We start from the raw sequence: 26553 nt of genomic DNA on the forward strand, positions 1-26553 counted from the left end.
TAGTTGTTCTTTTATTTTTTATTGTTAGTAAAATTAAAAATATTTTATTTAGGTAATTCTCTTATGAAAAACAACACAAATCGCTTGATAATCCATATTGATTCTAGAAAAGATCCAGTTCAACTCCTCTGATTTTATTTTAATTTCTAAGTACAGTTGAGAAGCTTCATCGATAAACATGTCTTTTATGGGTAAGTATTCTCTTAAATCTATAATTATCTACTTTGGTATAAGAACAACTTAACTCGTTGCTTCTCTGAAACAATAATTTCAAGAACTAAGAATAAATTTTAAACAATGTTAATGCCTTTTCCCCTTAGTCAGTATGAAGAATTCTGGTTTTCTTTTGTTGTTCAAAAATTTAATTAAATTTAAAAACGTAAATAATAAATAATTTATAAATGTAACAATAATAAAATAAATTATAAAAATATTAGTTAACAAGTGCGTATCTAACTTCATCTGACTTCTTCACATAAACTCTTGCGAGTAATCTTCCATCCTTAAGCAATCTGATTGGAACTAAGTCTTGAGACATCTTAACAATTTCGAATCCACATGATTTGACAAGTGAATCATTGTTGAAATTACCAACAAGGTCAATTCCTGTAATAGGAACAGAAGAAGGATCTCTTCTGTTGATATCCAAGAACAGAACCATCTTGTTTCCATCTTTCTTCAATTGAATAACCTTCTTAACTTTTTCTTCTGACATATAGTTTTGGCATTTGATCTTTGAGAAATCAACTGCACTTGGTGAATCATCAACAATCTTCAATCTCTCCAACTTCTCATCTGTCATGACTCCATTCGAGTACATGTATGTCTTGATGAAGTCGAAGATCTGATCTTTGTTCCTTGTCATCAATCGAGCCATTGTCAATGAAATGTTGCAGTTTTCAAAGACATGAGCACGAGCATTGAACAACTTTGTATTTCTTTCTGAAATTTCTGAATCCAATTTCGGAATTCCTGTGAGAACTAAATCCTTCTTTAACTTCCTGCATGTTTCTGAGCAAATCTGTGTTGCGTTTGCTGGATGTTTGTAGAAGATTTGGTCTGTCTTTGTGAACAATCTTGAGTGTAACTCCAATCCTTCTCCCAAAACATAAATGAACAATCTAAATTCGTTTGAAACAAAGTTTGCTCCCAAGTTCTTGGAAATCGGGCCTAATATATCATGTAATGATTCAGTAGAAGTGCAGACAGTTGCACAGATTGTTCCTGTCTGCATTCCACTAACTACATATTTGAGTATCTTTGAAGGAGGAATAACAGTAAGTTTTCTTCCCTGCAAATAAGACAACAAAGAAGAAATAGCGAAAATAGTGTCTGTTGCTCTGATAATGATTGGTCTTGGAGCGCCACTCATTTTGTAGATCTGGTCGACTTGTTGTAGTTGTTGGTTATCGATCTGTAATGGAGATGATGGTGGTAAAACAGCAGCTAAAACAGGAGTAATTACTTCAGAAACAGTCTTGACAAAATCATCTTTTCTGATGCCGTTTAATGCAGAGAAAGCACCTTCAATCATCTTCCAAAGAGAAGAAGGAACAGGATATTTCTCGAATATATCAACAACTTCTTTGGAAAGATTGAAAATATTCGGATAATCAGCCCAAAGAGAGTTGAATTTCTCGTGGAAAGCAGTTAATTGAACTTCTAAATCTCCAATTTCTCTCAAGAAAACTTCCATGTCTGTTTGGACTTGTCTGTTCTTGAAGATTCCACTTCCTGTGTTAATCAGCAAATCCTTGAGTTCATTCCTCTTATCAAGAATCGATTGTTGTGTTGTGATAATTTTGTTATCAATGACAATTGATTCTTGATAGTTATTTGTATTTGTGAGCTCGAATGCTTTGAGAGCGATTTGTTCTGTGTTTACTTCGTTGTTGATATCGAATTTAATAAGTAAAACATCCATACCGAGTGATTCTAACTTTGGCAATTCATCAACAGCGAAGAGAACAAAGAATTCCTTAGGAACTTTAATTGTTTCGTTGTTGTAAACAATTGAAGATCCTGTTTCTCTTGCTCGACAAATAACAGGAACAACCAAGTTTGGATTGTTGAAATCGAAATCGTATAAAACAATTCCGACTTGTGATGAAATAGAATTAACAAATTCATCATCAAATGTCTTTGATTTGGCTGAAAGGAACTGAACACTTTGTCTGCAAACGACTTTCTTCAAATAACTTGTTGACAACATGTAAGCGTTTTCTGCAACAACCCATCTTCCGTTGTCAGGAGATAACATTGAAGTGTTTTCGCGCCAATGCCATGAAACAGGCATATTAGTTCTGTTCCATTTCTCAACTAATGGTTCGTCGTTTGTAAGGCAATCTTTTCTTGTGTATCCTTCGAATTTAATTGCCTCATATATTTCATCTCTTTCTTTGTCATTATAAGGGCCAGCGACATTCATGAAAACCATCTGGAGGAATGACAATTTCTCTGTTCTTTGTGCTTCTAAGACCAATCTTTCGTACTCTTCATTGCATTTAGTTACGTAATCCTTAACAATTTCTTCAACAGATTTGTAATCTTCGATGTTATTTCTCTGTTTCTGGATTTTGCTTTCAATTGTTTCTCTTTGTTTGACCAGTTTCTCTTTGTTTTCTGTGAGTTCCAATGTCTTCTTCTTGCATTGATTGAGTTTATCAACTGCTTCTTCTGATTTCTTTCTGAGTTGTTCTAAGTTTTCTTCGACAACCTGCATTGCTTTGACTCTTTCTTTATGGTTCCAAATTGCTTCTGCGTAAGGAATAATTGCTCTGATGAATAGAGCAATTGCTTTAGCAGCAGATGATGATCTTTCAATGACAGAAGGCTGGAAATTAGGATCAGAAACTATTGTTCTTAGTTTATTAACTGTTTGAACAGAAATGCTTTCATTTACTGATCCAGTTAATTTGTTTTTGAATGATGCTTCACCCATGATTTTACGACCAATTGACCACAATTTGTTTCTTCCTTCTTCTGTGTTCATGTTCGTTCCTGTTGTATCTACACCGAGCAATGTTGTCAATGCAGGAACGACTAAGACGACACCGACTGGAGGGTTAGGCATGTTCTTGATGACAGCGATATCTGATGCTTTGATGTTCTTGATTTCTTGTGTGGCGACATCGAGAATTTGGTTTGTTTTCTGTAGTTCTTGTGCCAATTCTCTTCTCATTTGATCAGCCTTGATTTCTTCTTGTCTTAATATTGATGTTTCTCTGTCTGTATTAGCCATTTCTTCATCTGTTACCTTCTGCATTTCTTCCAATTGTTTCTCTGATTCTTCGAATTCATGTGTCAAAGAAACCAATTGTGCTTCCATATCTTCCATCGCGTGGATTTCTCCTCTGATGTATTCAGCGATTTGTTCACTCAATGTCTTCAATTGTTCGTATGAATCAACTCTCTGTTTGATCTTTGGATATCTCTTGTTCTGATATTCAACGAAAGCAGTGACAATGTGTGACAAGTTCTGCACAGAAATCAAATAAGGATATCTCTGGATGATTGGTGAATTGCTCAAAGCTTTGAATGTATCCGAAATCATGTACTGTTTGACAGATGTTTCGTATTGGAATGGAACTAAGTTGTTCATGACTGCTTCGATATGGCCATCGATGAAATCGTTGTGAGAATAGAAAGGTGTGTAAATTGAAGCGTAAGAAACAACTTCATCATCACTAGAAATTGATCTTAATGGTCTTAAATGAACAATTGCGAAGTGGAAGTTCATTTCGCAATCTGTCATGAAATCAGCAATGATTTCGTTGTAGTTCTTCAATGTTTCTAATGAGTTATCATTAAATGGATCATTGTACAATCCCTTCTTCGAATAAATGTCTGTCATTAAGTTCAATAATTCACCTCTTGAGAACAAACCGAAAACATTAAATGTCTTCATCAAAACATTCAACATTATTTGTTCTTCATCTGTAATTGTGTTTGCATCGATGAATAAAACTTGATGTTTCTTAGTTTTACCGGCTTCTAATAATGTATCATGGAATATCTTCATCAATGGAATGAACAATTCTTTCTCAACGAAATTGACATCTCCTATTTGGCAAGCTTCTTTGACCAATGATTTTCCAAGTGTTGTTTGGCTTGTGAATATTTCTAAGTGGTTCTTTGGAATTGTCAAAGCTTGTGCAACGGAAATGATGTCCAATCTCAAGAAGGAATTGATACCTTTGAGGGAACTCAAATCGGTTTGTCTTGGTGCTTCAACATCTGCTGTGAAACGAAGCAATGACTGTCTTCTTGATCCTCTTCTTGCTCTTGTTTTCTCTTTCTTCCTAGTTAAATCAGCGAAACAAGAAACTTCTCTATAGTTTTCTGAATTCAAGTCTGTTAAAATGGAGTTACCTGCGATATCGAAAACATTTGTTGACAATTCCATATTCAATGCATTCGAGATGTTTCTCATTGCGATTGAAATACTGGCTAAAATGGCTTCACTATGCATTGAATCGTAGAAAACTCTGACTGCTTGATGTGCCAAAACATCACAGAGTTTGTCGGCATCGTGGTTAACCATGATCTTACCAACTCTTTGGAGAACAATGAACAAATGGCTCATTGAGAACTTGAATGTCTGTCTGACTCCTTCAAGTAAATCTAATAAGAAACCAGAGATTTCTGGTCTATCAATGTTCCACAAAACTTTAACTGCTTGATAGACAGCGTGGATCTCTGCAATCTTAGACATTCCAGGAACAGCAAGAGAGAATGTGTGGTTTGCTAATGGAGATTGAAGAGCTTTTTCATCTGAAAACAGACAAAATGTCAATCCACAAGTTGGTTCATTATGTGCACCGATTTCACTTGGAATTCCTCTATGAGTTACAACATATCTTACAATTTCAGCGGCTGTGTTTCTTTCGCTGCAATCGAAGCCTAAAATAGAAAGCAAAGGAATTCTCAATGCGAGCGATTTCGCTTCCTTTTGGCTTGACTTTGAATCAGGTAATATAGAAGCCATCATTCTCCTCAATGTCTTATGGTTATCTGTTGATTTGAATGCATAAGCTTGTGGAGAGAATCTGTCCATAATAATTGGCATGTGCTGGATAATGTTTGCAATTGCAGATTGGTCGATTCCAGGAGGTGTTGTGACAATAACATGTTGTCCTCTTGAAAGCATTTCGTGAGAAAGGAATGCGAGAGGCATCATCACGGCTGGATCGAATAACAAATGCTTTGGTTCGCGATCAATTAATTTCATTGGATCGCCAATGACATCTGTCTTTCCGATATCACTCCATGGCATCCATTTATCTGTATTGTATTCAAAGAAGACTTGTGAAATGTTCATTCCACTGAGATTTATGTCTTTCTTCATTGCTGCATTTGTCAGTTTTTGATCTAATTTAACTCTTGCGTCGCCATCAACTCTTCCTGCGAAGCTCCAGAACATTGTGAAGAGAATGAATTTCGGAACATGTTCTAACAGTTTCTCAGCAGTTCTCTTAACTTTAGAGCCCATTGGCTGCAAATAATAATTCAGCAAAATTGATCTGAAACACTTGAAGAATGAAGTCAAAGATGGATAATGAACATCAATTTGTGATAAGAAATAGTTAATGTATTCATTGCAAACACTTATTAACTTAGATATAGGAATTGTTGAGCTCAAAATTGTGTGACTTAATGGTTCAACAATGTTCTTATCATTCTCTAATTTATCAAGGAAATTATCAATTCTCTTTTGAAGAGTAAGGAAGTTATCTCCAACATAAACAACAGCACAAGATGCTAAAGCTGCTGGAGACGCCTTAGAGATATCACTTGTTTCGAAAATGAAACGAGTTTCTGGTCTTAAATTGCAGATAGAGCCATCACCGAAATACAATCTTCTTGCATTGGAAAGACCAACTGTTAAAGTGTCCATCCAAACAGCATCGGCTGGGCCATCGAAAACAATTGTGTCCTTAGTTTGAAGCATCATTGAAAGAGCGCCACTTGACTTGTCTCCGTAAAGATCATGCAAGTCAAATGAATATGGCAAAACAAATGTTGGATTGATGCATTTGTATTGGCAATATTCGTGAATCAAAGCTGATTTACCACACATGTAAGGACCATTGATGATAACTCCAGAGTGTTTCTTGAGAGCTTCATTCAACTGGTTGAGTTTGTCGTTGAATTCTGGATCCTTGTGCATCTGGATGACCTGATCCTCTGTTGTTACATCAGCTGTCTTTCCGAATACTGAACTGATGTAATCAATGACTTCTTTGGCATCATCGGCACCGAATAAATCAGCCAAATTTGAAACGATTCTTGTGAAAATTTCTGTGACTGGATCATTTGAAAAAACAGGAGCCATTTGAATGAAATATGCAAGAGAAACATATGAAAGAGCAGAACACAATGGTTCTTTGAACGCCATGATACTTGTGTTTGCAATTTCAGAGAGTTTGGATGCCAATTCATCAGATTTAATGCCCATAGAAGCCAAAAGAACTTGGAATCTTTCAAATGTCTCTGAAGAAGGAACATCAACAGGTCTGAATGTCAACTTCAAGATTTCTGGGATGTGGCATGTCTGATCTGATCCTAATGTATAAGTTGCGAAGATGTGTGTTGGCATCTTCTCTTTGAGATTAAGGAGTTCGATGCAACAATCACTTAAAACATCAGGTTGCAATGAATAAATGTCTTTGAAAGCAACAAAAGCATTACATTCCGATGCCTTTTGTATGAATTCCTGCATTCTTGCAATAGTTGTATGGTAATGGCAAGGATAAATGAATGGTTGTCTTCCAATTGCATTCAAGAAATTGTTCAAATATTCGAGTTTCTTGTCTGCAGCCCATCCTGCAATTAACGGGAAGCTTCCATTCACTATGCATGCCATCATTTGGACAAAGAACTTTCTCATTCCATCTGTCATAATAACTGGTAAATTGGAGCCTGCGTATTCAAATCCATATGGAACAGTTGCATTTCCAACAGTTACATTTACACTGAAATCGTTCATATCAACAACAGTGTATTTCGGAGTTGCCAACCATATTGGATCCAAAGGAGTAATTGTCTCTTTCTTGAGGAGTTCTTCTAATACGGATTTGTGGTTCATGCAGACAATGATCATGTTAGAAATCTGTACTTGATATGATTTCCTGTATGCTGACATCAAAACCTTCAAATCGTTGCAAATAGAATCATATACTAATTGCAATTGTGCTTTGAGTTTAGAAGCAGCATTTTCTGTGAACTTTCCTTCGAATTCTGAGATGCATTTATTGACATTTGTTGTGAAGTTCAAGTTGAAAACTAATGTCAATAACTGAGAAGGATATGTCAAAGCCATCTTTTCGATATTCGAAATTGGTGACTGGATGATCTTTCTGCCCAGTGTCTTCAGTGTATTTGTGATCTGTTGGTCGAAAGCGATGAACCAACCTTCAATGCATTCAGGAGTAATTCGAACTTTTTGAATGAATTCGAAGTATTCTCCTCCTTGTGAATTGAAGCCCAAACAGTAGGTGTTTGACTCGAAAACAGCGGAGGCAATTGAAGGATACATCAAAGAAAATATTGTTGGAATCTTTGATGGTGTTTCGCCATTAGAAATGACTTGGATAAGTTGAGAATCACTGAGCAATCTGAATCTTGGAAATGCCTTTCTCTTCATCTCCAATACGTCTTGCAACTGATCTCTGACTTTAACTAAGTCTTGTGCAATGGAATTGCATTCATCTGCCGTTGATTGGTTGGACAAAATCATGTGGAATGTAGCAGATAACTTGAAATTCGTTGCGAAATTGGAGAAATCTTTAACTTTGTCTTCGAAGAAATTCGTCATCTTCGAATGCTGTGTCTTTAAGTCTGTTGATTCCATGGCTGGCTGTAATTCATTGATTCTTTCTTCTGTCTCAATACTTTGCTTGAGAATTTGTCTTGTGTTTGCTGCCAACAATTCGTATTCTTTGACTTTGGAAATGAACGGTTGGATATAAGGAGGAACAAAGATTTCTTGCATGATTTGCTGATGCTTTGCCAATAAAAGTAAAGCAGTTGCAGGATCATCCAAGTGAATTCCATGTTCAGTTTTAGTAACTTTGAATCTCAATTTCTGTAAATCGTCACACATTTGAGCAATTGCAATTTCGATTTTAGCTTCATTTGTAGCGGCTTTAGAAATAGAAGCAATTGCAATGATGTGTTGTTCAACACCGAATTCGATCAACCAGTTCCATGTGTAATCATCATTAGGACCAATTTGGAATCCAGCTGTTTCTGAGATCTGTTTCCAGTGTCTTTGTCTGTAATTTGGATTGCAAATATATCTGATGATAGGAATATGCATCAAGATATATTGTACACGAGCTTGAAGTTCTTTGTAAGGAGCTTCAAGAGGATGAACGCCTTCTCTCAAGAATTTCTTGTGTCTATCTTGATTCTTTGCTGCTTCGATGTCTTCCATGAGTTTCTTCAATGTGTTCTCCCATTCTACAACTGTATCTGATATCATTTGTACATCCAATTGCTTGAAAATTGTGCCGAACCAATCTTGCGCTGTTGTATCAATTTCAACAGCAATTGACCATGCAGGTAATAACATATCGAAATCAGATTTGATATTCGATAAAATCGGATAATCTGTTTGTTGCATGTCCAATTTTTGATCGCGAGATTGATACAAAGAACAAGTACTGATGAAATTATTAAGGCGTTGCTTGTCTTCCAATAAACTTAGATGTGTCTTTGATGAATCGACATTGACATCTTTTGTAACATATAATAACATTTCTTCTTGGAAGATCTTCAAGTCTTCTTGGATCTTTTCGATGTCTTTCTTGTGTTGTTCGATGAATTTGGCTTTTTCTTCTTGATCTTTCTTGTTCAATTCTTCAATAGACAAAATGATCTTGTGCAAATCAGATTTGATCTTATAAGTTGCACCAAATGATTGTCTTGGTTCAAACAAGAATTCTCCCATGAAATCTAACATAACTAGCAAATAATCTAGTGTTGCTTGGATATCATTAATATGGATCATTATATGAGCCAAAATAACGTGTTTGTCATACCATTCTTCAACAGTCTTTGGAGCAGCTGTTGCCTTAAGAATCAAGGATGATATCATGCCACCGATTGTATCAACTTGTTTGTCAGTTTGAGCATTCATGTACTTGAAAACTAAGTTGTAAAATTCATCAGTTTTTTGTTTGATATTATCAAAGTATTTTGTGAAATTAACTTCGAAAGCACCAAAGCATTTAATTGGTTGGAAAGCAAGTAAGAAATCTTTGTAAGCATTTAATGAACCTCTCATCTTTTCTCTGACTAAATTCAAGTTGATTTCCCTTGAATCAATTGTTGGAACTTGCCCTTTCAAATGGGCTTCGAAATCATTTGGTAAAATTGATTTGCACATTTCAATAGGATCTAAAGGAATAGGAGATGTCATCTTCTTCATGTCATCAATGTATTGATAGATCTCATCAAAGGATGTTTTAATTAGATTCATCCAATCCCAGCGAGATGTTCTATGTGTTTCCAAAATTTCTGGAAGAAAAACATCGATTTTTCTTTCAGTGAATAATTCACTTGAAACTTTTTTGATCTTGTGTGTCTTGAAGAGATTAAATATTCCATCAATATATGACAAACCTGTTGCTTCAACAGTTTCTCTTACAGGAACAAATCTCTGTAAATCTTCATGGCAAAACAAAGCGAAATGAATTTTTTCTTTTGTTAATGTCGGTGTTAATCTTTTGAGAGTATCAATAACTAATGTTGCCAATGTGTTGTTGAATCTCAAGTTCATCATTTTTACCCATAATTTCCTCATTCCTTCGTTCTCAACAATCATTTTTGTCAAGTATTGGTCGAGATTTGAAACTAAAATATCAGAAGCATGTCTTCTCTTCGCAAGAATGGCGTCTTTGAGGGATTCAAAGAAATATCCGAAGCTGGTTGTTGTAATAATACCTTTAGCAACATGTGTTAAGAAGTCGTCGCTAAGGAAATCTATTAATTCGCCATTCGCTGCAACGAGCATTTGACAATTTGCAAGTTTCAGGGCTTTGATCCTAGATGGATCTAATCTGGTCATTCCTGCAAGAACAGTAAGTGTATTCTCAATAGGAATGATGCCTTCCTTCTTGAATTCTTCAGCTTTTTCAGGATCATTCCATTGTAAACGGAAATCAACAATTGTATGGGCGTATGAATAGAGATGGTTGATCTCTTGTATTAAACCAGTAAGATGACGTGAAATTCGCATCTTTTTCGGTAACATTCGAATAATATCTTCCATCATCTTTGGATCTTGAGTGACTGTCTCTTCTTCAGTCTTCATTTGTAAGTATGTTTGTTGTTTGATGTTTTGTACTGTCTCTTCTCGATGAGCAACGGCTGCATCTCTTCTTTGCTGGAATCTCTCTTGATCTTCGTTGTCCAATCTAACGGAAAGACGATGAACAACTTTTGTCTTGCCATTACTGTTCCAACGAATGGTGTAATTATTCCCAGAAACAGAAATAACAGTGCAAGGAAGCCAACTGCAGTTACCATCATTGGTCATGTACATACTATGTGCCGGAATAGGTCCATTTTTGAGTTGATTTTGTATTTGTTTATCAAAATCGGGTGCATCAAAATCTGCCTCGTCAAAGAGTGCCAAATTATCATTAGCAGCATGTGGTGTATTCATTTGTATGTGTTCTTGTGGAACAAGCGGTTCAAGAACGTGAGGCCTTGCAGAAATTGCGCCTTTTCCGAATGAACGTTTTGGTATTGTAATTTGCGGTATATTTTGTTGAGATTTCTTTAAATAGTTTGCGAAATTTGTTGTAGGAAGATTTGCTGTCGATTTTGCCACTTTAATTGTTGGTTGAAATTCAACGAATTGGGAAGTAGCAGAAAGATCAATTGGAGATGGTGCTTGTGGAAGATTTGTAGTTGATTTGAGTGGATCACCCAAATATCCTGCATATCTTGGTGAAAATTTTGCGATTTGATCTTCTCTAAAATCTTCTTCTTTTCCATATAATGCTTGAAACACTTTCTCGTTATCACTCAGTTCCTTGTTCCTTGGGTTTCTACCCCTAGGATTCTCAGGCGGCTGAGGTCTAGTGTTTTTCATTTTTGTTTGGAAATTATCAACGATTTCTAAATTCAATCTACAGTTTTATTTATTTAAACATGTGTATTAAAGATAAAAACAACATTTTTGTTTTATAAAATCGTTTATTTTAGTGTAATGACTTCGTCAAAAATTTCGAATCCAAATTTACTAAAATTTTTACCCCAGAATAGACAAAATGTAAATCGATCAGGTGCAAAAGTGAATGATAGATCAATAAATGATACTGAAGCCGATTTCAATTATGCAGATAACCAAAAATTGTCAGATACACCTCAACATAAGAAAGCGAAAGCAAATTTAGATGAAACAGAAGCTAACAGCGAGTTTGAATTAGGCGAAGAAGAGTCTGAACGACAAAATTTAGTTTCTACAATTCAATTTATCGAACCTCACAAAGATTTAACTCAATCAGCTTTAATTGTAGTGTTTGTACTTTCTCATTATGAGCTTTTTGAGCAAATGTTTGAAGTTACCAGAAATGATGATTCAGCAATTGTATCGATTACCAAATGCATCAATATATTAAGTTGCGTTTTACACGAACCTACAAAGTTTCCTAGAACAATTTTTGACGATATACAATATTTCTTTGGAAATATGCAATTATTAGGTATTTCTATGGGCCCAGTAACAAAAGTCAAGTCAATACCAACATTAAAAATGAATATCGAAACAAAATTAGCAAAAGAAGATGTGGAAAATATGATTTTCCGGATTGATTATCCAAAACTTAACTTACCTAATACGATTGATGTTGCATCTCCTATTATGCAGCTACTTCCAGAAGGATCGGAAACTATTTATCGTCAATTTAAGTTGATTTGGGCTTTATGTCTAAGGAATAACGTATTATATCCAGCCATTGTAGAAGAAGATGGAGAAATAGCTGCTTTGTACAAATCAGAGCTATTTACGCGGTTTGGTTCTCTTCAATCTTGTATTTTATCAGGATCTACAGTTCTTTTTGCTTGTTATTCCTCTTCTACATCAAAAAGACCTATGCTTGTTCCAGCAAGTTAATATCGTATCAAAAACAAACAACAAACATTTTATTTATTATATTTGTATGTATAAAATATAGAATTATTTTCAATCTTCTTCATCAGTTTCTGTAGAAGATGCGGATCCTTCGTCAATTTGCGGAGCTGGCCTTTCTTTAGTAGAAAGGCGTGCTGGAGTAATTGTTCGTGGAGCGACCATATGGCTTTTTTCATTTAGAGTATATCTGCAATGGTCAACGCTAATAGTTCGTCCAAGTAATGTAATTCCGTTCAAATTATCGACAGCAAGTATAGTTGATCTCCAATCTTCGTATTCCATGATGGCCGTTCCGCGAGAATCTCCTGTCTTTGCGTCTCTTATGAGTTCGAAGTTAATAATTGTTCCGTATTGCTCGAAAACTGTGAGTATATCGCCTTCCGATAGTTCATAGTTTAAATTATTGACCTTTATCCACGGGCAATCTTTAAAGTCTCCATGAAAGGAAGACAATTCGTCGAATACACCCTTCCGTAATTCGATTTCCTGTAATTTTTGGATATTTTTCGCCTTTATTGCCATTTACAAAGTTTACAATAATCGTACAAAATTTACACCTATCGTCCAAAAATTTCGCCTATCGTTCGGATTTTACAATTATCGGCACATCACATCATACGTGAATGAATGACCAATTAAAAAATTTTAGGATATGAAAGCAGGAAACATCCTAGGACAACTCCTAAGCAAGAACCCGAAGATAGATAGTCCCAGCTTCTGGGAAAGCCTCGATAAGTACTGTACAGAAGGTCCCTACCAAGAAACAAAGCTTTCCATGAAGGCAAAACAAAACTTATCCGCAGCCATTAAGTACGCTTGCTCTACCATCGATAAGAATACATACTCCGATATTGTTATCAAATGGTTAAATACCATTATCGATAATAGTGCCATCTTATCGAATTTCGGAGAGAAAGAATACGCCTTCTACCAGACTGTTACGGCATTCTCTACAACTGTACTTGACAAGGAACCTTCCCAAGTCAATACGAAACGCCAGCTTGACCTTATTGCTACATTATTCCATTTGATCGACGAATTCCCCATTTTCCATGACCAAATAGGCGAAGAAGTTGCTACACTATGCATAAACATGATACTTAAGAGGAGCGAGGAAGTAGAATTGGTCAACAGATGCCTGTCATTATTATTTATCGTTATTGACAACGATAATGTCCGAAAATCCCTCAGCGATAAGACAGAGGAGTTCTCTAAGCTCATTTCCACCTCTCATTACCCACGTTTACAGCTTCAGTTCCTTGAATTATTCTTCAGAATCCAAACCTCCATTTCTGGATTCGATTGCACCACTACAGATACTCAGAACTTCAATGAGTCCTCCCACCAGTGCCTTCTGAAGGTCAACGGAGCTTCGAAGGAGCCGATCTTCAATATCAAATTCAATTCTCTTGCCAATTCCAACAAGAAAGAGTTCGGAAATGGTTGGCTCGACATTGGATTTGACGACATGATCATCTGCTTCAACGATTCCGTCATTACCATCAAATTTGATGATATCGACGGTCTTGACTCCTCCGATGGCAACTTATCAGTGACTGATGCAGAAGGAATCCCACAACTCGAAGTCCCAGCCGGTGGACAATTCACCATCATCCCAGATATCAAGATCGAACCTCCCCAAATGGAACAGATCTTCAGCAGAATCTCATATGGCGAATCTGTCTCCAATTCACAGAATCCACAGCTCGAATCTAATATTCCAATTCCTCCTCCACAACCAGTTCAAGAACAACATCCAAGGTCATCAGTTGCTCCTCCAGAGATGGTCAACAAAGAAGAAACAATCCAGAAACCGAACAAAGTCAGATCTTCAATTGCTATGTTTGTTCCTGACAAAGAAAGAGAACAACAACAAACAGTACAATTAGAAGACACAAATGACTTGTTCGAGGACAACTTTAGTGATAACGATAGTATCGCTAAAAGTGTTGATTCAAACATCATTCCTCCGCAGCAACAGATTGAACAGAAGATAGAAAGTATCATTGAAGAAGAAGAGGATGAAGATGACAGCACATATCAGCCACCTGTTGAATCAATTCCTTCTCCTGTTGAAGAGAGTTCTGAGAGTCAGGAATACGAACCTTCTCCTCCTTTGTTAGAGATAAACATTGGTCAATCATTAGTTGCAGAAAAATCTTCAAAAACACAGGAAGAAACTGCTAAAAATGATTCTCCACCTTCATCACCGAAACAATTGATGCCGAGTGTAACAGATAACAACGTTTTCGGTGAGTTACCAATGAATGTCTCTAATTGTCTCGAAGGAGGACTAAAAAGTCTCTCTTTGACAACTTTGGAACACGTCAAAGTTTTCTCTGAATTACTTAAGAGACACGTTGACAGATTCAGAGATGATATGACTGCAAAGATAAGAGAGAGAGAAACAGGATCTGTCAAACAGTTGGAGACATCGAAGTCTAATTTCCAAGACAACATATTGGTGTTTAAGAGGAAAGAAGCTTCAATTCATCAGTCTCTCAATGGTTTCGAAGACAAAACAAGAGAAATCTCCGCTCAGTTGACTTCTCTTCAGAAATCAATGAGACAAAACATTTCTTCCCACAGAAAAGCACTCGAAGCGAAACTTGCAATGCTCAGAAAACAGGCAAGAAATGACACTTCTGATGATGAAGCATCTGAAGCCCTCGACAGCCAAGAAACTGAAAGCGAGTTCTAATTTATTTTCAGTCATTTTTTTCTAAACAAATTTTTTATTATTCAAAAAAAATTATGTATGACTTGTTTGATATTTAGAAGAAAATCTAACCAATCTCTTTTCATATAATATATTAAGGTATCGAGAAAAGGAAAGTGCTGATTTAATGGCGGCAAATGTCATATTGTTCTGGAATCTTAAATTTATTACCCTTTTTTTTGAATCTAACAATATATTATTGACTATGTAGTGAGCATATGATTATATTAGCAATGATATTACTCTAATTTATATGAATTTTTCTACTTGTTACTTTTTACAATTCAAGGCAATTCTATGGAATGTTGTGACACATCTTATATTTCACATGAGTATTTCATCTTCAATAGGATATTAAAAAAAAAATGTAAAATAAGATTAGTAAAGATAAATTTTACTAGTAAACAATAAATATATATTCCATATTATAGTTGTTCCTTAGGGAATTAAACCTCTATTTATAATTATGAACAACTTTTTTACTTTCGTACCTTTGAAATGGACATATATTGTTGTCATTCAATATAATATCACAATATAAGAAGTTTTTACTGGATTGTGTTGGAATTGTTACGTAATTAGAATAATCTTTTTCTCAAAAACCTGAATTAAAGGTAGAGAAAATAGATGAGAATGATGTCATCAAATATATTGTATAAATCGTGGGATTGTTTTCCGCTGAGAAGTTATTTTTGTCGAAAATTATATCGTAAATTTAATATATTATTTTAGAATGACATGTTAATATTGAAAAAAGACTGCTTACTTGATAAGGATCATATTTCCGCAAAGTTGTTTTTCTGAGGGTGGTCTATCGTCTATTGGGCACCCTTATAAAAAATTTGTAAACTTTTCAAATTAAATTCTCGAAAATTTTTCATAATCTTAATGGAGCTTCATAAGCAGCTCAAGGAGAAATATCTCAGTCGTTTACAACAATATGAACAATTTATCAATGATCATTTATCAGAAGTTCGTGAGAATTGTCATGTCATACACGACTTGTCTTTTCACGAGAAGCTCAAGACAGTAAAAAATATTTCATCATTCATGAGCGCTCTTTTCGAATATTGGAAACAAGCTCATAATTTATATTTTACTTACCTTAAATATTGCAATCCATCTCAAGAAATTATAGAAAATTTTTATCAAATTGCTTTAAAAATAGGTGAAACAATTACTAGTTATTACCCGACTTATAAAAGTGATTTAGAGAGAATGCAAGAGTATATATACAGCTATATTTATCATACAAAAAAAATCCAAATAAAGATGGCTTCTTGGCTGCAATGTTTGGATTAGATGATTATGGTAAATTAATAAGGAAATTGCGTTCAGATGAAGGACTTGCAAGTGGGTTTTCTCAAATTCCTTATGACGTAATTGATGAATATGTGGATTTTCGATACATAATAAAGGAAATTCTGAATGAGAAATTCCAAAAGAAGAATATCGAAACTAAAACGCTCTATTTTGACAAGAACTCCAAATATTTCATGCAAGATGTTGAAGTAGAATCTGTTAATTCATTCACAGACGAAAATACAAAATGTTTGTATACGCCGTTAATCCTTTAATATAATAATAAAAAGAAATCTACCTTTGATAATTATATAATTTTTCATGTCACACTTTTACGCTCAGAGAACAAAATTGAGTTGTATCAAGATGTAGGACGTATATCTAGATCTGCAATATGCACAAAAATATAGTGTACAATCAACCAAATAACGAAGTTATTATATTTGAATTGTATATCTTCTAGCTCATCGCAATAATTGCTTATTCATAAGAATGATAATTTCACTAAAAAGCCTTTCAAAAGTCAATAATTCTCTAGTAACATTTCCCCAAACCCTAACTAATATTATATATGCAATGATGAATAATTAAAAAAATGCTGCATTTACTGTGCAGTTCTTGTTCTTTCTCCAAAATAATGAGATTTTCAACAGTGGAAACTCGGAATTTATATATATTTAATGGCAAATAAGTTTTATGGATTATAATTCTTCTTTGTCATCAATAGTTAGTATGGTTATGTTGGGTACGACGGCACTGCGTTTCTCCTTACCCAATACTTGTGAATTTGACACTTTACAAAACCGTTAACGTAAATTTTACAACACAAACACAAACACCAACTTAACCTTAAATATTTATAAAGCCGCCAACCACTTCACCTCACCAACATTTTCGCTAACGACTTCACTAATGTAAAAATAAACGTTCTCACTATCGTTCACACTAACGACTTCACTAATGTTCTCATAAATTTTCCTCAATATCTTCATCATCAGTGTTAACCCTATTGTAGTCATACTTGAAGCCATAAACTTTCTCTAACTTCTTAACGTACAATTTACATAACTTACCTTCGTCATCGTATGGTTTAATGATATAACTATTTCTATCTTTATAAACAGTCAATGAAAAGTCAACTGGTCTCGGATGTATTTGAAAGAACATGTTATGCTCAGGAAGGAAGAATAAATGTTTAAATGTATGTTTGTTATACTGTGGAATTCGAATGAGTTGCTTTTGTTCTGTCATTTACATCCAAATAAAAATTTTCAGTAAAATAAAAAATAAACTTAAAAATTAATAATATCACCACTCCCACACGTATGAAAACATAGCACAAAAATAAATTTAGGTGAAGTGGTGAGATCTCACCTCTTTTTTCACCTGTTTTTTCACCCACTTGAATTCATTGCTTTATAACTCTCTTCCTTGGTTTCTTTTTAGTTGCTTTCTTCACGTCTGTCTCCAACTTGACTGTCTTTCTTCTTCGTCCGTAATGATACCAGTTACTTCCACCAGTCAATGGGTCAAATGGTCTTTCGTAAGGGTTTCCATACATTCCATAGGGACCATACGGAAGAACTACTGGTGGAGGAAGAGTTCCATCGACTCTATTTAAATGCATTGTTTCACCTTTCATCTGGTCATTAAAGTCTTTTGCGTGTTTTGCAAACTCATCGTCCTTTCCTAAAGCATTTTCTGACTCAGTCGCAACCAAATTGGATGCTTTATTTATGAGTCCTATTTTATTTAATCTTAACTTCTTTGCAACCCAGCCTCCAATCTTTCCTTTATTTGCATCTAATGTCTTCGAAACTCTTCCTCCACTCATTTTATTTACTGCGTCATAAGCCCCAAGTGCTTTTGCTCCAAATGCTAATGCTTTTGTTCCCATTGCGCCTAAAGCTGCCCAAGCTACCATTTACACCATATTAAAATCATCTCTCTTCAATATTATCTCATAAAAGTTCTCTTTACTGGAGAAAGTCAATGAAACATAAACATTCTCACGGGCTTCGCCCTCACCGCTTTGCGGTCTATCTAACTTCTTTCTTATATCATCTATACGCTTCAAAATGTCTGAACAATTGCTAACATCTTCTACAACAGTTATTTCATCATGAATGACCTTCAAGAACAAGCTCATTTAATATGCTATTAAAATCATCTCAATAATGAGTCCATCCTTTCCATCTTTAGGTAGCACAACATCTTTCATTGAAGAAGGTTCGACAAGTCTTATGTTAAACTTACTGACAAAGTTTGTTATACTATAATGCTTCGGTGGCGAATACATGTAGTTTGAAAGACATAATATAGATTCTTCAGCAAATTCACTTATACTGGATTTTATAACAATGTTCTCACGAGACCAAATACCACCAATTGACAATCTTGTAAGCAATCCTGCTGAACCTTCAACTGTAAACGTCGATGGTAACATTCCACGAAGGTCATCTATTGACATCTTTGAGTCACTGAATTTAAATATTTTCTTAAAGCAATCGTCATTATCTAACCATGCAATAGCTTTGAAGTTTTCATTCGAATATACATCTGCTTCATTAAATGTAAAACCTGACTTCTTTGCAGAGATGACTTTAAAATCTATTGAGTTTGTTTCAAAATTATATGCTATGCTAACTTCTGAAGGTAATGGATGTCCTTCCGCAGTCAGTTGTTCTCTCACTACCGTTTGAAGCTTTGTGTTAAAAACTTTCATGTCATCTCCTGTGTCTAGGTTCACATACACAGCAATAGGAAAACTATCTTGCTTCTTTGTCTCATCATTATATCTCAAAACATTAAAGTTCTTCAATAATATTGTCCTTCCTGCTGGAATACTTCTAACTTGTCTTATTTCAATAGCTTTCTCACCTCCTACATACTCTACCCAGTGTCTTGGATATTCATAAGTATACTGACTTTCTTGAATTTTGGTTGGTTTCATCATAACGTGTTCATAGTATATCTTTATACTCTTGTCAGTTAGACTCGGTGCTATGTTCTGAATATTTCTGACTTGCATTTTTAATGGAGATAAAATGAAGCATTTAATACATGACGTAGATGAAGACATGAATGAAACTACAGACAAACTTAACTCTTCTCTTATTCTTCCTTTCAGTAAGGACTATGAGTTCTGTTCAAATGGTGTTTATTTCTATTGTGGAAAGATGGGTTCAGGTAAGACATTTAACCTCATTCGTCATATACTCATAACAGAACGTTTAGGAAATGACTCATATTATGACCAAATCATTATATCAGCAACTTCAGACTCTATGGACTCAACAGCGAAAACATTTATGTCAAAAGTTCAAGCCTCTGTCGTTAAAGTTCCAGACAGTGAACTCATTGAATTTCTTCAACGTTACATTCGACGTAAGAGGAAATATTATGCCATCGTTGAATTTATAGTCAGGAATGCAAAAGACTTCAGAAGAGATGGAAAGAATTATTGACAAACACCACTTACGTCAGTACTCAGGAGTTTACGATATGAAACGACTGACAAACTACATTCTATCAAAACTTTCAAAATACCCCTTCAAAAAATATCCTTCAAACACTCTGCTCGTTTGCGACGACTTCGCCGGAAAAGGTTTAGTGTCAAAACCAGACTCACCATTAGCTAATATCATTACTAAAGTCAGACATTACCACTTAACTGTAGCAATACTTATGCAAACATGGAGGTTTTTAGCTTTAAACATAAAACGTCTCATAACTGACTTCGTTATCTTTCAAGGTTTCTCACGTTATGATATTGAACTCATTTGGAAACAGTCAGGTATAACATTACTTTTGAAGAAATTTGGGAAGCATATAAGTCTCTCATCTCTCCTCGTTCATACCTTGAGATTCATATCATGACTAATACCATTAAAGTCAAAAATATTCCATGGGAACGACCAACATTGTTTTAAAGTTTAACCTTCAATTGACTGATGGTAAACAAATTCCATGCATCTCTGTCGCCATTTCTGTTAATATTTTTGCTGTCATTCATATCATCCACTTCTCCATCCGTTAGCTTTTGAGGATATGCGTTAGAATAGCTGTTCTTAAATGAAGGCTTTTCACCTTTGAGAGCATAAACTCTATAACTTTCTGCATACTTTATGTTTGAACCTCCTGAGCCATCATTGACATAAATTTTTATAGGCTTCCACCCTTTGTTCATGTTCCTGCTTCTTCCCTTAGCTCTTTTGTTCAGTAGTTCTACATCTTTATACACAGCTCCTGTCTCAGTGAATTCAACAATATTTTCATTCGTTAGCTTTACATTCAAACCCTTGTCGAGTATATTGTTCATTTCATACATATAAAAGGTTTTTATTCTATATGAAATGAGAAGCAAATCCATCTTAGCTGGTGCCGTTAATGTTCCAATTGAACCAACATCAAATGTTGACTCACGAACGACAAACAATATTGTCATAAAGAACTATAGTTCAGAGTGTTTGAAAGAAAAAGAACCAGAACTGAAATCCGTGAATTTAAACTCAGCTTCAAACGCTAACGCTACATCAGATGTTAAGTTAGAGTATCCACCACTGGACCAAATTCTTTCAAGAGAAGCCAACGACAACCCTTACACAAATGTTCAAACAAATCCTTCAGATAACGTAGACCATTACCTTCTTCAGTTATACCAAACAATTTTACTCAAAGACGATAAGAAGCTTTTGACAAATCTTATAAGTAAGAACCAAATAATTCTAACAAAGGAGGACCTTGAAAATGTTATCTCACGAATAACAGGGAAACAATGTGTCATTGACTATCTCGACCCTGAAATCGAATGCTGTGGTCAAACGCCACCATTCATGAAAATAGGTAACATCCGCATCATTGAAACACCAGGAACTACAGGAGTTGAGTTTAAGTATAAATATTCGAACGAGTATACAAAACTTTCAACAGAATATAAACTTTGCTTGAAATATGTTTTAGTAAATTAAAGCAATTTGTAATATCTATCCAAAACTTCTTCAACAGTATCGAACTCATCTTCATAATGCAAACCTAATCTTATTGACTTTGGTGCAGTTTTCACTAACACAATATAGCGCTTTGCGCTCGGCGCCTTTGACGCCTTTTTCTGTTCTCTTGACTGACATAACTAATTCATTTGTTTCATCAAACAGCAACAACCAAAGTTCATGACCTAATACATAACATTCATACTTTATATTTTTAGCTCTGAGTTCTCTTGTAAGCTGTTGCATTTAATATTTTCTAAAAAGTCAACTTCAACAGTCATTTCGCACTGGTGCCTTCAGTTCTACAGGCTCTCCTTGAAAGTCAACAAGTCTGAATTGCATGTCTTTCAAATTATGAGGACTAATGCGAACCCATTTACCTAAATGAGTTGCTATGACAGGAATTTGGAATGAACATTGAATTTACTGCATAACAGAAAGACTTATATTCTACTGAACCTTTACTATTAACTCCTGAAATACCTGTGACATTAGCTATTTTTGACTCAATGTACAAACAATTGCCATAACATACGTATGGAACAGATTTCATCTCAATCGTTTTGTCAACACTTTTTAAAGGAAATGTCATATGGTATGCACCCAAAAGAAGTTGTACTCTATGACTCATTCTTGGTATCTTGAACTCTTTCTTGCTACTGAACTTCAATGTTCCCTCAGAAGAGAGTTCGACATCTATGTTGTCAATAGTTTCTTCATTTATGAGAGTATCTATGACTCCAGCAATTTTATCTATTCTATACCCAGCTCTGTTAGGAAATGTTATAACACTTCTTTTGTCATCTATTTCAATCTCTATGAAATCTGTTTCATCTGTTATGACAAAAGTTGCGATAGTATTGAAGTCAACAACTCTGAAAGCAAGTGCTTCATTCTGAAGACCTAAGTTTGTTTGAAGCTTTACTGTTCCATATTCGTTTGGGTCTGTACTTTGCAAATAGAACAACATTTTATTCTCATTAAAATATGACTATTGCTGCATATGCGTATGAAACAAATGAAGCAAGAAGAGCACATGAACTAGTAAACGAAAACTCAACTTTAACCATTGAAGGCAATGATTTAGTCATTGACGATGGAAAAACTAAAAAAGTCATTGATTTCGATACTTTTAACACTTATGACCCATTCATTACAACAAGCAAGGTTCCTATCATAAATGATGGAACGGTGCAATATATAAATTCTACAGTAGATGCCTCATTAGTGAAAGTACTGAATGTTCTCATTGAATTGTTAAAGAGCTTTCGATTTGACGACAACATTAAATGCCTAAAGAATTTAGTCATGAATGAGAAACAAATTCTTGGCGTTGCTGGTAGCAGTAATGATGTACACCTTATGACATTAGAATATTATAACGAACATAAAGATGAACTGAAAGGAGAGAAGGGTGACACCGGACCTCAAGGACCTCAAGGACCTCAAGGACCACAAGGAATACAAGGAATACAAGGAATACAAGGACCTCAAGGCGAGAACGGTTTGGATGGAAAGGATGGAAAAACTGCTAAATCATGGATATGGGACCTTATAAATACTGGTTTAACAGCTGCTTCATATGGAGTTCTTCAATACCAAATCGGAAAGATATGGGCAGTACTTGGTGAAGAAGTTTTAAATGACGTTAAAAATGCTTTGAACTTCATTTCAAATGGTTCGGATACTATTAAAACTTTATCTGGTTGGATGCAAGAAACAAGGAGTCAAATAGATACTGTAAGACGTATAGCAAACAATGCACGTACGGGATTGGATACTTTACGACAAGCACAAAATACACTAAAGGAAGCAAATGATATTCTTGGCTCAGTATCAGACATGCATGAAGATTGGCTTAAAGGTATTGACAAATCTTTAAAAAATCACAGTCAGTCTATTGCTGACTACAAGAAAAGTATAGATTTTTTACATAGTGCTATGGACGTACATGATGGAAGCATAAGGAACTTACTTAATGCTAACAATAACTTACCAGGAACTATTAAAGCATTTATAAAGTCCTTTGTAAAACCCGGTGCTCTAACATTTAGGTCTTTGAGAGCAAGAGCATTGAAGTCAAGAGATGCAGAAACTCCAACAGAACTACAGAAGGAACTGAAACAACAGAAACTCCAAAAGAACCACCAAAACCAACAGCTAATGAAATATTGTTCGAATATTTTCCAAGGTACTCTGTTCTCATTGCATACATTCAAGAAATACTTAAGAAAGCAGACTTGACTTTAGGAGATGATGAAAGTTCTGTATATCTTTCGTTCCAGTTTCAAATAGCAGAACTTTTGAGACAGATATGCTTAATGTATGACAACATCTCTGATTTCACAAGATATGATGACGACCATGACCCGAACACGGTGAAGAAGAAGTTTTACAAACATCCATTAAGACAGGAAAGGTTTTAACTCAAAGTCTCATTATTGACCAAAGATGGCGAAGTGGACGTTCTTCAAGAGCTGAAGAAAAATACTTCTTCGGAGGTGGTGGTAGGCATGAACTTGAAATAAATGAGATAGAAGAGAAATTAGCCGAAAAAGCAGATAAAGAACATAAACACAATATCTCCGATATAAATGAACTTCAAGCTACATTAAATAGTAAAACAGATAAAAATGAACTTGACGCAATGAACAAAGTTTTGAAATCTCATAAACACAATATCTCCGATATAAATGAACTTCAAGCTACATTAAATAGTAAAGCGGACAAGAACCATGTTCATTATATAACTTCAGACGAACAGATTATAACGGACTACCATGGATATTTAACACGAAGTGATGAAGCGAAGACAAAAAATGTTAATGAAAGAAGATATAAATACATTCGTGCTAAAGGTTATGACATAAGCTGTACTGTACAGTATGATGTAGCTAAAGCACCAGAAGCATTTGGTTATACCGGTGAAATTTATGCCTCTACTTTCAATGTTAACGGTGTATTAGTTGAACCAAGATTTATGTTAAGAGTTAAGGCAAAAATAACGTTTGAAGATGCTATTAAAAGTAAAGCTGACAAAGTTGAACTCGAAGCAACGAACAAAGTTTTGAAATCTCATAAACACAATATCTCCGATATAAATGAACTTCAGGCTACGTTAGATAAAAAAGCAGACAAAGAACCATACACATAAATCCTTCACTACTGTTAGAGCAGACGACATAATATTGAACTATTGATTGGTTCAAGTGCACCTTAGAGAATCCAAGTACAAGCGTAAAAGATACACTAACTCCTTAAATAACAAATGTATGAACATTGAAGTCATGCCAGAAACTTTGAAGCACATGAACTACCAGCAATGTTAGATAAGAAAGCAGACAAAACTTATGTGGATGCAGAACTAACAAAGAAATTTTCGAAACCAGATACAATGACATTTACAACAGAAATTATAAATGGTGAACCAGCAACTCCATTTGAATTTGTTAGAGGTCTTCAACCAGATACTTTTGAATTTTTCTTGGATAATTCTATTGAACTAACATTACATTATAAAAGTGGAACAAATGCAACATTTCATCCGGGAGATACATTCCAAATGGTATTTAATGACATAAGTTCTTTAGAATATGTTTATAGAGTTATGAGCATATATGATTTAATATATCCTATAGGAGCTGTTTATACGTCTATGAATCCAATAAATCCAAACACTTTATTTGGTGGTAGATGGTATGAAATAGTTGACAGTTTTCCATTCTACACTAATACGCAGTCAATGAAGATGGGAGGTTCAAAGAAAATAGGTATTGAAAACCTTCCTTCACATATGCATAGGTTCAGTGGAAGAACATCTGTGGAAGGAAACCATTCACATTCAATAACAAAAAGAGGTTATACAAATCTTGCAGCGGGTTCGGATAGACAGGGAATGCATAGATATGATATCAACTGACCCCAAAGATGTTAGCACAGGTATTTTCTGTGGAACTGCAGGAAATCATACACATGTTGTAGCTGGTATTACAGACCCAGCAGGTAATGGAAAAGATTATATGCCTCCTTATATAACAATGCACGCTTGGATACGAGTTGGTTAAAATCTTTAACTTTACATAAATGAGCTTGAAAGAAGTATTCGAACAACATCCATGGAGGTCATTTAAGAAGTTCAATGAAGCTGCAAAGAGTTGGGATTTACTAACAGAGCTGAAGTGAAAAGGTTCTTTGACAAAAATGTTGTACATCAAACAAAAATAAACCCTTACGACTACTTTTTACCAATTTACTCCAACACTCCTGACGCATACCAATTTGACACTCTCATTCAAAGCAGAAAAGGAGGACATAAACCATTCCTCATCTTCATAAATGTTAACACTCGTAAAGCATTGCATATCCAATGAAAAATAAAGGAACTCGTGAAGTGTTAAGAGTTTTACAAAAGTTTGTAGCAGAACATAACCCAAGTACTTTAACATCAGACCAAGACAGTGCATACCTCAGCAATGAAATCACAGAATTTCTCATTAAGCATAACATAACTCACTACACTACTGAAGACCATAACCATAACATACTCGGCATCATAACCGCTTCATAAGACGCTCAGAGATTTAAATCAAGAGCGAGACTTTACCGAAGAAACAATGAAACATTTCATCGAAGTTTACAATTCCTCAACACATTCTACAACAGGACATACACCAAATTCAATGACACAACAACAAGAAGAAAAGTATATACAAAAGAAACGAAGCCAAACACAAAATATCAGAAATTCAACACAATTTACCCTCATTCCTGGTACAAAAGTTCGTGTAGTTCTTGACGACAAACCGTTGACAAAGAAACGTTTAAGGTTAAGTCGAAATTATTATATCGTAGACTCTACGCAAGGTAATGGATATCTTATAAAAGCTGCCGACGACTCCATAGCATTTTACCCTCGACATAAATTAGTCGAAAGTAGTAATGGCAAACTTGCTGAAACCATTGACGAAGCAAAGCGAGGAGTGGTTATTGAAATACTTGACTACAACATAAACGATGACACTTATAAAGTAAGATATGAAGGAGGCGTTGAAGATGTTATACCATCTAAGAACTTGAGAGAATCTAAACCAACTCATCTGGGACCATTAGAGCGGGAGTACTGGAAAGATAAAAACATGCCAGAAAGAATAAGAAAATTCTTCTAAACTTTTTCGTTGGATGTAAATCAGACAAAAATAATGTTTAGGTGAAGAGGTGAGATTTCACCTGTTTTCTCACCTGTTTTTTCACCTCTTGAATTTTCATGAATTTTCACAAAAGACCAAAAAATATAATTTAGGTGAAGAGGTGAGATCTCACCTCTTTTTTCACCTAATTTTTCACCTCTTGAATTTTCATGAATTTTCACAAAAGACCAAAAATAATGTTTAGGTGAA

The 26553-nt window shown here is 34.9% G+C and overlaps 7 protein-coding genes and 2 pseudogenes across 9 annotated transcripts, besides 5 other annotated features; 4 read left to right on the forward strand and 5 right to left on the reverse strand.

The window, feature by feature from the left end:
• Window positions 1–428: 428 nt before the first annotated feature.
• On the reverse strand, window positions 429–11110 carry TVAGG3_0302140 (dynein heavy chain family protein family; the record flags this gene model as incomplete). Its single annotated transcript, XM_001580971.1, has 1 exon — window positions 434–11104. The coding sequence occupies one exon, from the start codon at window positions 11102–11104 to the stop codon at window positions 434–436; it is 10671 nt and encodes a 3556-aa protein (XP_001581021.1).
• A 111-nt stretch (window positions 11111–11221) lies between these two features.
• TVAGG3_0302150 (uncharacterized protein) lies at window positions 11222–12127 on the forward strand (the record flags this gene model as incomplete). The annotated part of the gene is made up of 1 exon (XM_001580972.1): window positions 11222–12127. The coding sequence occupies one exon, from the start codon at window positions 11222–11224 to the stop codon at window positions 12125–12127; it is 906 nt and encodes a 301-aa protein (XP_001581022.1).
• Window positions 12128–12196: 69 nt separating this feature from the next.
• TVAGG3_0302160 (mRNA-containing ribonucleoprotein complex export from nucleus) lies at window positions 12197–12667 on the reverse strand (the record flags this gene model as incomplete). The annotated part of the gene is made up of 1 exon (XM_001580973.1): window positions 12197–12667. The coding sequence occupies one exon, from the start codon at window positions 12665–12667 to the stop codon at window positions 12197–12199; it is 471 nt and encodes a 156-aa protein (XP_001581023.1).
• A 123-nt stretch (window positions 12668–12790) lies between these two features.
• TVAGG3_0302170 (uncharacterized protein) lies at window positions 12791–14848 on the forward strand (the record flags this gene model as incomplete). The annotated part of the gene is made up of 1 exon (XM_001580974.1): window positions 12798–14846. One exon carries the CDS (start codon window positions 12798–12800, stop codon window positions 14844–14846), a length of 2049 nt encoding a protein of 682 aa, XP_001581024.1.
• Window positions 14849–15660: 812 nt separating this feature from the next.
• Window positions 15661–15695: a mobile genetic element.
• Window positions 15661–15695: a terminal%2Cinverted (terminal inverted repeat of Kolobok-1_TV transposon ID:TVAGG3_0013400).
• A 985-nt stretch (window positions 15696–16680) lies between these two features.
• Window positions 16681–16788: a mobile genetic element.
• A 103-nt stretch (window positions 16789–16891) lies between these two features.
• Window positions 16892–17574: a terminal%2Cinverted (terminal inverted repeat of Maverick-1C transposon ID:TVAGG3_0302200).
• Window positions 16892–26553: part of a mobile genetic element that runs on past the window's edge.
• TVAGG3_0302210 (protein of unknown function, DUF4107 family) lies at window positions 17575–18090 on the reverse strand (the record flags this gene model as incomplete). The annotated part of the gene is made up of 1 exon (XM_051229575.1): window positions 17575–18090. The coding sequence occupies one exon, from the start codon at window positions 18088–18090 to the stop codon at window positions 17575–17577; it is 516 nt and encodes a 171-aa protein (XP_051099305.1).
• On the reverse strand, window positions 18316–19122 carry TVAGG3_0302220 (uncharacterized protein; the record flags this gene model as incomplete). The annotated part of the gene is made up of 1 exon (XM_051229576.1): window positions 18316–19122. One exon carries the CDS (start codon window positions 19120–19122, stop codon window positions 18316–18318), a length of 807 nt encoding a protein of 268 aa, XP_051099306.1.
• On the reverse strand, window positions 21520–22127 carry TVAGG3_0302230 (annotated as a pseudogene). Its single transcript has one exon. A coding segment is annotated over exon 1 (608 nt).
• On the forward strand, window positions 22868–25069 carry TVAGG3_0302240 (annotated as a pseudogene). The gene has a single exon. A coding segment is annotated over exon 1 (2202 nt).
• TVAGG3_0302250 (integrase core domain containing protein family) lies at window positions 25837–26322 on the forward strand (the record flags this gene model as incomplete). The annotated part of the gene is made up of 1 exon (XM_051229577.1): window positions 25837–26322. One exon carries the CDS (start codon window positions 25837–25839, stop codon window positions 26320–26322), a length of 486 nt encoding a protein of 161 aa, XP_051099307.1.

Source organism: Trichomonas vaginalis, chromosome V, assembly GCF_026262505.1.
Source record: "Trichomonas vaginalis G3 chromosome V, whole genome shotgun sequence".
In the NCBI taxonomy this organism is placed as follows: domain Eukaryota; phylum Parabasalia; order Trichomonadida; family Trichomonadidae; genus Trichomonas; species Trichomonas vaginalis.